Below are 15,568 nucleotides of genomic sequence, written 5' to 3' on the forward strand. Positions count from 1 at the left end.
TGTCCCTTTGTGCTTGTCTCTATTTGCACCCTTTCTAGGGGTCCCTCTCTTTTTGTACTTTCTTTGCCTCCCACTTCCTTTTCCTGCTTCTTCCTTTTGTCTTTATCTCCATCTTTTTTCTTTGTCTATTTTTTCTTTTCTTCCTTTCTCCCTTCTCTTCACTTCATCCTATCCCTTAGTTCTTCCCTCTGTTCCTCATGAATTACTCATCATGTCACATTAAATATGCATATATCTTAAAATTAATAGACATTATTTTCATTGAGCAGCAAGTGGGTTGTATTTATAACTGGAAAGGGAAAAACATCTCCCAATTAAGTAACACTGAACATATGGCTCGCAAGTGAAATTTTTCTTTGGAGTCACAGTCCTCACCAAAATAAGGTTCCTATTCTTTTTCCCTTTTCCCCTAAATATAATTATGTTTTTTGTTGCTCCTCTCTACCCTTAGGTTTGGTGAGTATTCAAATTGTTTGCATTTTGTTTTGTATCCCTTATTTCTTGAATTTGTAGAAGTCAATATTGCTTCTTAATGAGTAAAAGAGCTTATGTAGGTGGACATGGTGGCACACACCTGTAATCCCAGTGACTCAGGAGGCTGAGGCAGGATGATTCCAAGTTCAAGGCCAACCACAGCAACTTAGCAAGTCCCTAAACAACTTAGTGAAACCCTGTCTCAAAATTAAAAAAAAAAATAAGAAGAGCTGGGGATATGGCTCAGTGGTTAAATGCCTTGGGTTCAATCCTTGTTACCAACAAAACAAAACAAAAACAAATCAGCAACAAAAAACCCCACAAAAACATATTTATAATTTTTCAGATGTAGGTTTGGGATTCTAATATTCTGAGTTTCTGAGGTTCAAATATGTCATGGGTTTTTACTGTTCCATGTGCTCTAATGGATAATGGCAGTTTATGAGATTTCCTGAAGACTGAAACCCCCCATGAAGAAACTTTATTTTTAGACTGATGCATGGTTCATTTGCTTTACTTTGCCTATATAAACAGTGATTTTTTTTTTGGTTTTAATTATTTCCTTTTCCTGAAAAAAAAAAGATTGTATGTAATATGAAGTCCCTCTGAGTTTGGTAACTTTCCACTGGTTAACCGATTAAGGGCATCAAAGTTTTAGAAAATGAATGAACAAATGAATAAATGGCTAGACAGATTTCACTTAAATCATTCCTGTTGCATGCTATGTTGTTTATGATGAGCCTTGTAATAGCTGAGGTTTTGCCTCTTTTCAACTAGTGTTTTTTTTTCTTTTTAGCATATTTTCCAGGGACTGTCACAAACCCTTTGATTCTTTGATAGCTAAATTCTTAATTTCTTTTCTTAAAATGTTCATTTTCATTAGAGTGCTATTTAACATTAGACATTAACTTTGACAGATGTTATTGCTGCTTCTCAATTAGGTAAAGTGTATTCTTGGGAAGGTGCCAATTTGAATTGAATATATTTGAATTTGGTATGTGAACTAAATTGTTGTTTAAAACCTTCACCCATCTATCATTGATGGAGCAGGCAGCTAGTTTTGTACATAAGTGTTTTGTTTTATTTTTTCCTAGTAAAATTTGAACATTTAGGAAATGACTTCCTATTCTAGTAAAGAGAATTTCATATAAATTTACTAAAAGATACACTTGACAGTTCCTTAGATTGCTAGAATTTAAATTGGCAGAGACTACTTTGGTATAAAATGCTTTCTATGGACAATATTAATATTTGAAAACCCCTTTTATCATGCAGATTTTGAATAGACAGGAAGTCAAGCTCTATTTACCCATTGGCTACTAATGAATGCCATTGAATTATTATTTATCATCTTCAGGCAAAAACACTGTAGTTATGAGATCAGAATTGCCAATTAAAGCAAGCATTTAATTTTAAAATTTAAAAAAGAATCCATTCAGAGGTGAAAACTAAAGTATGGATACTCGAAAGAATTTTGAACTTGAATCAGAAAATCGGGATTGTATCCCTACTTCTATCATTAATTTAGCTGGGTCACCTCAATCAAGTCACTACCAACTCGGAACTGCAATATCCTAATGGTTCAGCTTTAACATTACGTGTTCTATATATTAAAAAAGAGCTTGGTTGAGGAAAGCTGATTCCTCTTGTTTATCGTCTATCCACACCAGCCTGGCAGCTCAGAGGTCAGTCTCCAGCTGCATTTTCGTCATTTTATAATCCCTTAAATCCTTGCTAGGCTTTCATTGCTAGTTCAGTTCCCTAGGAATTTGCATTTAGAGACACATAGGGCTTCCTACCTTTGGAATTTTTCTATGCTTGTGAGTTTAATGAAAAATTACCTAGAGTTGGATGAAAATCCCAAGAATCAAGTCTTGTTTGAATGTTTTCTCTAAAATCAGACTATTATGACTAATGTTTCTCTATTGTTTCTGAGCTTTGAAGTTACTATGTTGAATCTTAGTGTAGTGAAGCATTGTTGTCATTTTCTCCCATTATCTGTTATCATTTTCTCCCTTACTCATTATTCTAAATATTCTTGTTTGTGAAGCTTACGAATGATTGAGCAACAAGGTTCCATATCATGAGAAAAGCTTGCTACCCTGATTCTGTTATGTTAGGTATTTTAAATCTTTATTGATTAGAAATAGGTTGAATTACACCAAGCTAAAATTAAACTTTCCTTGGTTTGCTTAAGTAATAGAGTAAACAAAATGGGATTTGCATCAAGGAGATTAAAAAATTAATTGTATGGCTACTTTAGAACATGTAGTTTTCATAAGAAAGCTAGAGCTAGATTTTTTTTTTTTTGGTTGCTAATGGGAAAGGGGATTTCTTTTTGAGGAGATGAAATATTCTAATATTGAGAGGTGGTGATTCTTATACAACTCTGAATACACTAAACATTTGCCAAGGCAAAATTACTATAGGATTCTACTTATACAAAAGGTCTGGAATAGGCAAATCCATAGAAAGTAGATTCTTTCCCAGGACCTGTGGGTTGGGGCATGAGCAGTGGTTGCTAATGGGAAAGGGGATTTCTTTTTGAGGAGATGAAATATTCTAATATTGAGAGGTGGTGATTCTTGAACAACTCTGAATACACTAAACATTTTTGAATTGTATACATTAAATTTACTGGTACATAAATTATATCTCAATAAGACTGTTTTATATATAAAAAAAATAGGTAGTTGGGCTCAGTGGCACACGCCTGTAATCCCAGCACCTCGGGAAGATGAGAAGGGAGGATTGCAAGTTCAAAGCCAGCCTCAGCCATAGGAAGGCACTAAGCAGCTCAGGGAGATCCTGTCTCTAAATAAAATACTAAATAGGGCTGGGATGTAGCTCAGTGGTTGAGTGCCTATGAGTTCAATCCCCAGTACCCACCCCCCAAAAAAATCCCCAAAGCACTAGTGACTTAGCAGTATAACTAAAGTGTATTTAAATTGTTTTATGCTAGGGACTGAGGGAAGCAGGGAACGGGGAATTAGTGTTTAGTTAGATGTTGGTACTAGGGATTAAACCCAACATTGAGCTACAGCCCCAGTTCTTTCTATTTTTTATTTTGAGACAGGGTCTTACTAATTTGCTGACACTGGTCTTAAACTTGTGATCCTCCTGTCTCAGCCTCCTGTATTGCTGGGATGACAGTAGTATTCCACCACACCCAGGAGGAGTTAGTAATTAATGAATAGAGTTTCAATTGAGGAAAACAAAAAGGTTCTGGAGGTGGATGGTGATGATGGTGTGAATGTACTTAATCTTATGGAACTGTATATTTTAAAATGATTAAAATGTTAATTTATGTATATTTATCAAAATAAAAATACATAACTCTAAAAAATTGCATTTCATATTATTCTAATGTACAAGGCTTTTTTTCCTTTCTTTTTAACAGGAAAATAAAAAATGTGATTGGCCTTTTTTATGCATGGGATTCTTCTGAACTATGTATTAGAATTTCTCTCCAGTATGTGTGTATAGGGGAGATGCTTATATAAACATGTCTTTATCTTGACTTTTAAAAAAGACTTTTAAGCTCTCATTCAAACTTTATTTGCCAGTAGAAAAATAAAAGAAGCTAAACCTCAGGAAATTTATGTTGTTAAATTATAAAATATTGAAGTGCTGATTTTAGAATATGAGTTATCACAATTTCCTGATTTTCTTGGTTAATCCTGGCTTCTTGAATAGGAGAAACATTTATACTTTACAAATATATAACATCTCTATATCTTCCTAAAATCATTTTCTTTTGTATAACAAGAGAGAAAGAACAAGCACTAAAATGCATTGAAAATGTAAACACAATGGATTAGTTTCAGAATACAAATGAAGGGATGAAAATGAAAAAAAGAAGAAAATTTAGTAATAAGAAAGTCACTGAAAGGGGAATTAAATTATTTTCAAAGGCCATGGAACTTTGTTATGACCAAACAGTTGGTAGGGTCTAAGTTTTTGGCCTCTAAGGATTAATCTGTGAAAACACTTTCTAAGCCTGGCTGCTATATGGGACATTGGAAGAAGAATGACTTGAATGCCCATAGTGTCATTAATATTTTGGACAAACAGAGGTGTGATTGTTTTTCTTGATCAGGAAATGGTTTCTTATAAAAATATAAGGAACCCACAAAGGGTGTTATCTATCTACCTACTTACCTACCTACTTACCTACCAGCCTATCTACTATATAAAACATATATATTTCAGTCTGTTCCACTATTGCAGGAAGAAGTATGGCCTTACAAAATTTTTGTCCTTTAGAGTGAGATCCTTCCATAACTTAGCACTTGGTTAATGGATCCAATCAGAGTTTGTATACTCAGAAATTCATTGCATGGGATTAATGATCTCCTAATTGTAATTTTATTTCCCAGATTAGCCTTATTTCCTGTAGTTTCATAATTTTTGAGTCATCTTGAGTTATCATTTACAAGGGACATGAAATTTTGTATATTTACTCTATAACTTGTATAATTTTTAAAAATCTTTTTTGAATTCTGAGTCTTCTGTGGTATCTGGCCAAACTAGTATAAACTATTTTATTGTGTACAATATGATTATTACACACATAGCCAGAGATATATTACTTTTTGTATACTTTTTTTTTTTAAACTTTCATTAACACTAGAGCCAGAGGTCTTCCAATAAGTTTCCATTAGTCTGGTTTTTATTCCCCTCAAAAGTAAAATAGAACTTTCTCAGATTATACAAGTAACACAAAGAGATCTCAAGAAATGGATGTACAGGAAATTTTATTGTAATCTACTCTTTATAATCAAAAGTGGTCACAGGATTGGCTGACAAACAATCTAGTCAATGCAAAAAATGGATGACTTCTAAAATTTGGGAGGGCTTTGAATATATTTAAAGATTATTGGTACCTTTGATATTTCATGGATTCTTTTTAATCTCTTACCTTTTTCAAATGATTGCATTTGAAATTAGGAAATTTCTTATTCAGTGATTGTTTTAATATTTGCTTTGTTTTCAACAGTGCCCTTAAAGATAGCCGTTTTCCCCCAATGACAAGAGATGAGCTGCCACGGCTTTTTTGCTCAGTGTCTCTGCTCACTAACTTTGAAGATGTCTGTGATTATTTGGACTGGGAGGTAAGATTAAGAAACTTTTAAAAGAACAAGTGAAAGTAACCCCTGATAAATGTTAAAAGCTAGTCTCAGAAAATACTTCATTTGATCCATTCTTATGAATAAATAAATTTCGCCATTGAATAGTGAGATTTGAATAATGGAATTTTTAAAAGGCAAAGTGCCATGTGTTGTTATAATCCATAAATCTGAATTTGGCTTTCATTTTTGTCCTACTACCTCACTAGAGCATCTCATAAAAGCTGTTAATAAGTAGTAAGAAGGACTGAATGGAATTTATTTCTCCTTCTATTTTTATTCCAATGCACTTTGTTGTAGCTGCTACCAAGTGATTAGGTAGTCAGAGGATACATCTCAGAAGCAAAAAGCAAGTTATTTAGGGTAAGATACCACTTGGAGAAATCAGCTCATCATGACAAAGCATGGGTTAACTAGAATTAAATAATATAAGTCATTCTTGGCTACCTCAATTCACACACTGAACACACTAACAAATTTATATTGAGAGTATCTCTGTGCTTTGGCATTATCAGAGAACCCTGTATCAATCATATTTTTATTCTTCTTTTGTATGTGGGGTTGGCTTATTAAGTTCACACATTCTCATCCTAATTTGCTTCAGTGGTTAAGAGGAGATGATTGAGTGTAGGTCTATGAAATTTTGCATGCATACACATACCCATATTATGGAATGCCTACTGTGTTTCAGGCACTATACTACATATACAAAAGTGGTACAATTTTTTCTTTACTATAAAGCATCTTATGTTCTATGGTAGAGAAAAAATGTGTATAAAAAATAAGAAGGAATAAGTGCTATCAGAATTAAACAATAGAAATTCAGCCATAGACACAGCATTTTATCTCATGCCGCTCATAAATGGCATTACTATATCATTATGATATAACATGTTTTAATTCTAATGCTGTTTTAGAAGAACTGGCCCCCCATGGCAACTGTAATATTTTGCTTTGTGGCCAAATCACTGTCTTCACAGTTAATTGAACTTGAGTTTTATTTCTGGCTTTATTCTGATTTCTTCTGAGACTTTGGGCAGTTTATTTCACTGTGATTCACTTTTTCCATGTACAGAATAAGACATTTGTAAAGTTCTTGATATTCATTTGGAAAAAAAAAAACTTTTGTTATAGAATTTATTGTTGTTTTCCTAGACCTATTTAAAAACTTTTCTGCATAGGATGAAGGGAGTTCCTTCTGGGTTTCATGGAACATTATCAAAATATGAAAGCATCTTAGTATTTTGTGGAAGAAATAAGTTTGGAAAAGGAAGGAATAAAACAATCCAATAATGCTGATCCTAACAGAGTTGGCATGTGTAAAGAATTTTGTATAATTAAAAATTTCCTATTTTATTGTGTTTCTAAGTTTGTTGTTCCTATTTGGTTTTCCTTAAAGAAAAGTTTACCAATATTATGGAAATATTTCCCAGTTTGTCCGTCTGTCTGTCCTTTCTTCCGTCCGTCCTTCCTTCCGTCCGTCCTTCCTTCCTTCCTTCCTTCCTTCCTTCCTTCCTTCCTTCCTTCCTTCCTTCCTTCCTTCCTTCCTTCCTTCCCTCCCTCCCTCCCTCCCTCCCTCCTTCCTTCCTTCCTTCCTTCCTTCCCTCCCTCCCTCCATTCCTTTCCTTCGTTTCCTTCTTTCTCCCTCTCCCTCCTCCCCCCCTCCTTCCCCCTCTCCCTCTCCCTCTCAATTTTGGAGACTAGGAATTTAACTCGGGGCACTTAACCACTGAGCCATATCCCCAGCCATTTTTTATTTAAACAGGGCCTCAATGAGTTATTTAGGTCCATGCTAAGTTGCTGAGGCTTTCTTCGAACTCGGGATCTTCCTGCTTCAGCTCCCAAGCTGTTGGGATTACAGATGTGCACCACTGTGTCCAGTCCTAGTACTTTATTTTTAAATGGTCCCAAATCATGTCCTCCTTTTATTAATATATATGACAGTTTAGAGGCTGCTTTTAGTTTTCAGACTGCCACTTTTTCTTCTGTAGCCAGAGTTTCAGTTTTGCTTTCTAGATTGCAGGGTGCAGTGTATGTAGAAGTGGGAGAGGCAAAAGCCCAAGATCTAGGGGATGACCAAGCTAAAAAACACTTCTGTACTTACTAGAAGCCACTGAATTGGAAGTACAGTTAAGGCACAAGCTCTTGCATGTATATTGAATGTATAGTGTATGAATATATGCTTGTATTTCAAGAGAAGGAAAAACAGGAGAATCCAATGGCTATTAAATGGGTACAGATAAGCTCAGAGTACACCATCATCTTTTTTGCCCATTCCAAGAATTATCTACAGCTAAAATTAACCTTGATGTTATTGGGCTTTTATGTTCATGACATGGGTACGTTTTCTGTTAAAAGGGTAGGAAGTAAAGCACATAATAATAAGAACTGTGTACTCTTTCAGGTTCTATTTATCCTCTTTGGGCACCATCTGCCAGCTTGAGTTTCTGGAAGAGTCTATATTGCTTCTCCTTGATCTTGTATATTTAATATATTTAATATTCTTGTACATTTAATATATAGTCATATATTTAATATAATCTGCCTGGTCTTATATATTTAATGTATTGTTAGTCTTGTATATTCAATATATCCTCTTTGGGTACTATATGCCAGCTTGAGTTTCTAGAAGATTCTATATTGCTTCTGCTTGGTCTTGTATATTTAATATGTTCTTTAAACAGGTGTTGAAACACAAACTTGCACACAAATGTTCAAAGCAGCACTATTCACGATAGGTAGAACCTGGAAACAACCCAAATGTTTATCAGTACATAAATGGATAAATAGGATATGGTATATCTTCTTACTCAACTATAAAAATAAATGAAGTACTAACGCTTGCTACAACATTAGTTAACCTTGAAAACATAATGTTGAAAGAAGCCATATGCAAAAACCCACCTACTATCTGATTCCATTTATACGAAATCTCCAGAATGGGCAAATCCATAGAAATAGAAAGCAAATTCATGGTTGTCAGGGTTTGGGGGGAGGGGTGAATGGAAAGTGACTAATGGGTACAGGGTTTCCATTTGGAGTAATGAAAAAGTTCTGGGATTAAATTATGATGATGTTTGCACAACAATGTGAATATAGTTCATGCCACTGAATTGTTTGCTTTTCTGTTATGATATTTTACCACAATAAAACATGGAAAATAAATTTTATACATATATAACAATGGTCCATGATAGTAATTTTAATTTATTGAAGAAGAAAAAATTTAAATCCAAAGAATATAAATAAGGAGATGCCAGTTATTCACAATTATACTATTCTGTGATAACTATGGTTAATATTTCAAAATACTGGCAGAACCTCCATATCTGTGGGTTCTGTATACATGGATTCAACCAACTACATATTGAAAATATTTTGAAAAGGAATTGCATCTGTATTGAATAATAGACATTTTTCCTTGACATTATTCCCATGATAATATAGTATAATAGCTGTTTACATTCTTCTAAGTATTATACATAATCTAGAGATGATTTGCATGTTGGTAACATGCAAATACTATGCCACTTTATATAAGGGATGTGAGCATCCTAGGATAATGGTTTGGAGGCAGTGTCCTAGAAAAAGTCCCCCATAGATACCAAGGGACAGTGGCATTTCTTTCTATCTGTGTTTTTGTATCAGTAAATCTGCATATTTGATTATGAGATCATATTTAATATTCACTTATAATTTAAAAGAAAATTCAGGGAAATCTTTGTTTATTGTTCATCTGTATGTGTAAGTTTATTATTTATATTGTGAATTTCCTTTGTGAAAAGTCAGTCTATATTTATGAAAGTATACCTTCACTTTGGGGAATTTTATACTGTCAAATAAGTATACCTTTTCTTTTAAGGATAAAATATCCTATTCCCTATAATATTTAATTTTAACCCAAAATGCAAAGTTCTATATGTTTACACTACTGGTAGAAATAAAAAGATTATTTTGAAAATTTGATAGAGAATTTTTTAATAGAGAATTTTAAAATCAAAGTTAGATAATGAACATGTTTTATATAAGCAGAAGCCTCTAACAGAGGGATTTTCTGGTTTGAAATTTGACTTCCATTGGTGAAGTGTGTTATAGTGGTGGTGTCCCTTGTTAAAGGGACGAAAATGCACACAGATCAAAGCAAAAAGAGGGCAATGTCTAGAAGTCCCAAAGCATAGAGGTAGATAACTTTGCTAAGAAAGAGAGACATCCTTGTGTTCATGAGGGTAAGGGACGTGATTGGTGATAAGCCAACTAATTTTCATATGTTCAGGAAAGAAATGGACTGCCACAGGTCTGGCTACCATCTTATTGTCTTTTTCATCAAAAGTTAAAAGAAATCTATTTGAACTCTCCTTTGGTAACATGTTTCTAGTTTTATAATGGAAGTTAGTAGGAAAATAAGATTTTACAATATGTTTTGGGTGCTTGTTTTATAATGTAAGAAATGTTTGATAAATGGTTTCAAAAGTGAGTCTAATTAATTCCAAGTCAATATTGAATTGTCTATATGTTGTATTCCACAAAGTAATAATTATAACATTTGAAATGAGTGTCTATAGATAGCCTTTCAAGGAGTCTAAATAGTTATTTAAAGACAACAAAATTACCCATAGAAGGCTATAAATTATAAATAGATTGGAGCAGTGGCCTAACTCTTCCAAGAGTTTCTGATCATCACCCACATAGTGATCTATTTAGTAACCTGGTAGGTATACAAGTATGAAGAGTGAATAATTTGAGAAAGAATTCATTAACTGATAAATAACAATATCTACCTAAAAAGACCAAAATGGTTCTGAAATGAGAAGAATTGCTCCCCTAGGGAGAAATCCAACATGGTGTGCCTTATGTTTGAACACAAAAAGTAATCACCATTGTTCTGAGCTCTTCAGTGGACATTTATCTTAACTCTGAATGACAGGATGATTGACAGACACAGAGATTTAGAAAGAAAAAAAAAAAACAACTCATGAGTATGTTGGAGCCCTCCAAAATGACAAATAGCCTGGAATTAGTGTAGTTAAACTGTTTGGGCATCATGTTTCCTTTTAAGAAATCTGAAAGGGTATAAATCCAGTGACATTACTAGAGTTTGACTTGAGGGGTAATTCTAGGTGTGTCATTTCATAGCTGCTCATTTTCAGAATGATATAAATGAATAAGCTTTTTGTTTGTAGAAGAACTTGTATAACAAGTATGATACCAGTGATTTTGTGGGAGCTAATATAGCACTTTGCTGACAGAAGTCAAAATATTTCCTAAATTGTAATCAGGCATCTTTTACTTTGAAGCTATAGAGACAAGATCATTTAAAGAAACGCATGAAGAAGGAAACATTTTCTGTATCCTAAAGTAAATGTTTAGATCATATTTTAGTATATTAATGACATCTTCTCAAACCTGAAGACATTTTTCTTGTATCTAGCTTTCTGCACCATTGATATCTCACTTGTCTATACAGCCATCACCTGGGCAATACATTGTTGTCCTAAGACAGTGTGTTGGTTCCTTTTTAGTATATGACATTTACATGGAATCAACCCATTCAGGTGGGACTGGCCAGTATGTTTCTTCTGTGGTGCCAAAATCTGTCCCTGCAGTATAAAACTAGATCTCTGAGTCCCTACTCTTCTGTCCCTAAAGTACCAAAGCATGTGTCATTTTGTAGGAGCCTTGTAGACTCCTGGTACTCAGAGAACTGCACTTCACTTTAAAAGCAACCTCTAAAGAACTCCTCTTGAGCAATTGCAGCTCCATTTCTGACGTATTTAGTTGCAGTAAATAATAGGACGCTTTTATAACAGCCTTTATGAGAGTAAACAGATGAGATGAACAAATTGGCTACCGTCATTATCTCCCATATATTTTAGAAGTTAATGTTCTCCTGTTCACCCTCACTTCCCCAAAAAGGTTTACTTTTTTTTTTTAGCTCCTTTTAATATACCACTGAAAACAGAGTTCCCATTCATACACAGATGGTTAGCGTGACTCATAAAGTCAGCAAATGAAATGACTTCTAGTTGTATACGTTCTGTTTCTTCCATTGGTTATATTTTCCCAGCTATGAGGTATACCATGTTTTGCTCTCTTATAATTTAAAATTCCCGCCTCACTAAAAAACATGGGCCTTTTACATCTAGAAAATGTGCTTCACATCTATTTTCCCAGAGGCCTTGATGTTTTTGTGTAAAACATCACTATCATGGTAATTTAGTCTTTATCTTGATATTCTAAATGTTGGTTCAAGTGCTGTGGAGCACTGGGAACGTGGTTTACATTTCTTGGCCATCTACAAAGAATTTGTGAGCATCAGCAAGTCAGTGTATAAGAAGCCTAGCGGAGACGCAAGCTGTACTAAGTAATGTAACTTTTTTGGGGATACAGGGATTTGACCCAGGGATGCTTAACCTATGAGTCACATCCCCAGTCTCCTTTTTATAATTTTTATTTTGAGACAGGGTCTTTCTAATTTACTTAGGACCTCGATAAGTAGCTGAGGCTGGCCTGGAACTTGATAAACTTCTGCTTCAGCCTCCTGAGCTGCTGGGATTACAGGCATGCACCACTATGTCTGGTGTAATGTAACTTCTTAGAAGGTGATTTAATGCAAAGAAGTTTTCATTAGCTGTTATTACCCTTAGAAATGGGTAGCTTAGAGCATTCTCTAGCTTCCTGCTTTCCTATGTTCTTTGGCCAGGGGCAGTGGGGGGTTTCTGCTTCTTTCTTCATAATAAACAAACTTTTTTTCTGCTCCTTCCCAAGGAATGCCATTATGATCTATTCTTTTATGTAGTGTTTGCCTATGTGTGTGTAACCCCAACATTTAATAAAAAGTGCTGAATTTTGGGAATAAGAAGACCTGGTTTTGTTCCTGACTATCACTACCCAGCTTTGTGACCTTTCCAGACCTCAGTTCAGTTTTGCCAGGAAGCTGAAAAGGTTGGACTAGTTAATACCTCAGGTTTCTTTGGACACAGAATGTGGTTCTATGACTGACTTCCTTTTTTAAAAAAAAATTGCTTCTGTTTCATTTTAAATCCAGAGACTGAATCATCAGTAGCCATTTAGAAGTCATAAGAAGAGGTCCCTAACTTTTAAAATGGCCATTGTCAACCTAAACATAGGCAACAAAAGTGGAAAATGATTCAATTTTTAAAATTGTACATATTCTAGATTTCTTTTCCTCAATAGAATTGTCTTTGGGAAGGAAAATACTCTAAACCATTAAGGCCTCTATTTTTATTACATCATTCCTTGTTTTAAGTCAATATTATATATTGAAATGAAGCAAGTATATTAGGGAAAGATTATTCACATTACAAGTAGATATTTTGCTTTGCATAAGGACTCATTCTAGGGTCTCATTTTCTTCCTCATAACTTCAGGATTAATTCATTTATATAAATAAAATGCATATGTAACTTTTTTGTAGTACTGGTGATTGAACCCAGGGGTGCTCTACCACTGAGAGGTATACCCACAGTACTCCCCACCCTGTTTTTTTGTTTTTTTTTTTTTGAGTCAGGGTCTTGCTAAATTGCCAAGACTAGTGATCATCCTGCATCAGCTTCTCAAGTCACTGGGATTACAGGTGTGCATCACTGGGAGGTGTGCACCACCATACCGAGTTCCCATGTATAACTTTTTAAGAAACAAATCTCTTTTGTAGACTGAGTTGAACCATTTTGAGTCAGATACTCAATGTACAGCTCCGATCTGAATATGACTTTTCTTAATTTCCTATCATGTAAACATTACTACATATTGAATATGTCTGTCAAGATATGGTTCTCCCTAGCATTTGGAAAATAAAATAAGTCTTTCTAGATTCTCATAAAATTTTATAACTTTGATTTTCTTATATATAAATTTACCTCCTTCCTCATCCCCTTTTTAAAAAAATGGTAGGAATGTATTTTTCTAACTTTTGATGAAAAGAGGCTTTTTATTTAAAGGTCACCTGTGTTGCCTGAACTTTGCTTGGGAAACATCAGGATGTTCAGTTTTCATGGAATGCTCATTATAATTAATCATTACCGAGATTTTTTTCCTTAATTATACTCTGAGTTTTCACTTGTTCTCTGCAAAACCTTAGGGTAAGAACAGTTTCTTTCATTGCAAATGATATATAACCATGTTTGGCTTATAGCTTCTCAAAGCACCTCTTCATTAACCTTGCTTTATTTAAAATCTTACTAATGCTTTAAAAGTTTGTGGGGGTGATTATTAGATAGTTCAGGTATTTTAGAGCTATGTGTCAGTTGTTATTTAAATAAATGTTATCAGGTTGTTGTTCAGTAGCCATTGTGAATAAATTGGCAGGCTTGATAGACAAGATGTCTAAATCTCCTACATGAATCAAAATTGGTACTAATTAGTCCTTTAGTAAGCTCTGCAAAAGCCAAGAACTGGTCCATGGAGACTGAACTAATTTCTAAGCTAAAGGTGACTAATTTGCAGATATACACAAATGTATCTTGGTCAAGGGAACCTTTGCAGTTGTTTTCACAAAATAACCAGGGGAGAAAAAACCCTTCATCTGAGGTAGATGATGAATCAGAGTTTTCATAATAGAATATGTTAAAAGGTTACTGGTGTCTAAGTGATGGCTTGCAACCAATTATCCTCTTTGATTTTTGTTTCTAGTATTTGTTCTAAATCTTCTCAAAGGCTATTTGAAAGCAAAGACAGCTATAGGAATGGGTCAGATAATGGATAAAAACAACCTAAAATGTTTTCCTTGGTGGTGTCTCAGTTGGTTCAAGAAGAAGAAATATTTTTTAAGTCACTAAGAGTTTTATCTAGGTAGTACTAGGATTACAAGCCATCTTTATTTTTCCCTTCATAATTTTCTGAAGAGATTTTTTTCTTATAACATGTACAAACTATTTCATGAACAGATTAAAAATAATTCATGGTTGAAGTTTACAAAAGTAAAAGTTACTGAGTCAAAAAAATAGCAGAATTGCATCAGCACTCTTTAAATTTTTACAATTTGGCCCAGTTCTGAAGGAATCATGTTCACCAGATGGGCACCTGCAAAACTTCTGGCTAGCTTCTTAAATTGGTGGGTGGAATGAAATGACACAGTCATGACTGTGAGGATTTGATGGGCAGATCCTAGATAGTCTGGAGTCCAAAAAAATTTGGGGGGTTGTGTCAGGTTTAGGAGGAGTAGTGGTTTATTAGAATCTGTATAAATAATTATCAGCCCCTCTGATTAAAATCTCAATTTTTCTTGCCCAAAGAGTTGTTACTCAAGAGTATAAACTTGGAGTAGACCCAAGTTTGAAGCATTTTCTACTCGTGTTGAATTTGTGTTCACTAGGCAAAGGAAGAGACACTATTTTCACAAGGCTGAGCTGGGGTGGAGCAAGAGGTACTGTGCAGTGATGAGCATAAAAGGGGGATATGCTGCACTGGGAATTTTGTATTCTTTAGGGCAATAGCACATTTATTTATTTCCTCTATATAAGAAATGCCAGACTCTGGCTCAGAAGTTTGAACTGTCTGATGCAATGTTTGTTTCTGTCTGTGGTAGCCTGGATCATTTTGTGACAGCACATGCACATCTTCTATGATGCCAACATCAAAAGGTTAGGGTGTATGCCAAACACCCTGAGCTCCTCTCATAAGGAACAGAGACCTTCCATTCAGTTCAATGGTATTGGCACATTGAACCTGGCAGGTCAGTCTTATGTGAATGGCCAGTAACTGACTGTGTTGTTAATTACATAGTATGTTTTGTCAAATTATTTTGTCCAAAAAGCATGTTGAACAACTTTTGCTACTTTGACCTCCTGTTTTTTTATGTTATTCAAGATGAATTCAATAAAAATGAGTAGAGTGAGCCATGGCAATATTTTTATTCTTTCAGGGCAACCCATAATTTGGTTTTGAAAATGAGTTGAATGGGACTGATTGTGGCATGGACTAAGACAGGATTCCACCTGAAAAAGTAG

At 34.4% G+C, this 15,568-nt stretch overlaps 1 protein-coding gene across 4 annotated transcripts in view; it reads left to right on the forward strand.

Moving 5' to 3' along the window:
- Window positions 1–15,568, forward strand: part of Ammecr1 (AMMECR nuclear protein 1) — a 113,373-nt gene that overhangs the window by 85,057 nt on the left and 12,748 nt on the right. For all 4 annotated transcript variants that reach the window (XM_040284216.2, XM_005323358.4, XM_040284211.2 and 1 more), the window contains one exon: window positions 5,474–5,588. In XM_040284216.2, the coding sequence (XP_040140150.1) occupies window positions 5,474–5,588 (115 nt within the window). The remainder of the gene's footprint in view (window positions 1–5,473; window positions 5,589–15,568) is intronic.

Source organism: Ictidomys tridecemlineatus, chromosome X (genome assembly GCF_052094955.1).
Source record: "Ictidomys tridecemlineatus isolate mIctTri1 chromosome X, mIctTri1.hap1, whole genome shotgun sequence".
In the NCBI taxonomy this organism is placed as follows: Eukaryota; Metazoa; Chordata; class Mammalia; order Rodentia; family Sciuridae; genus Ictidomys; species Ictidomys tridecemlineatus.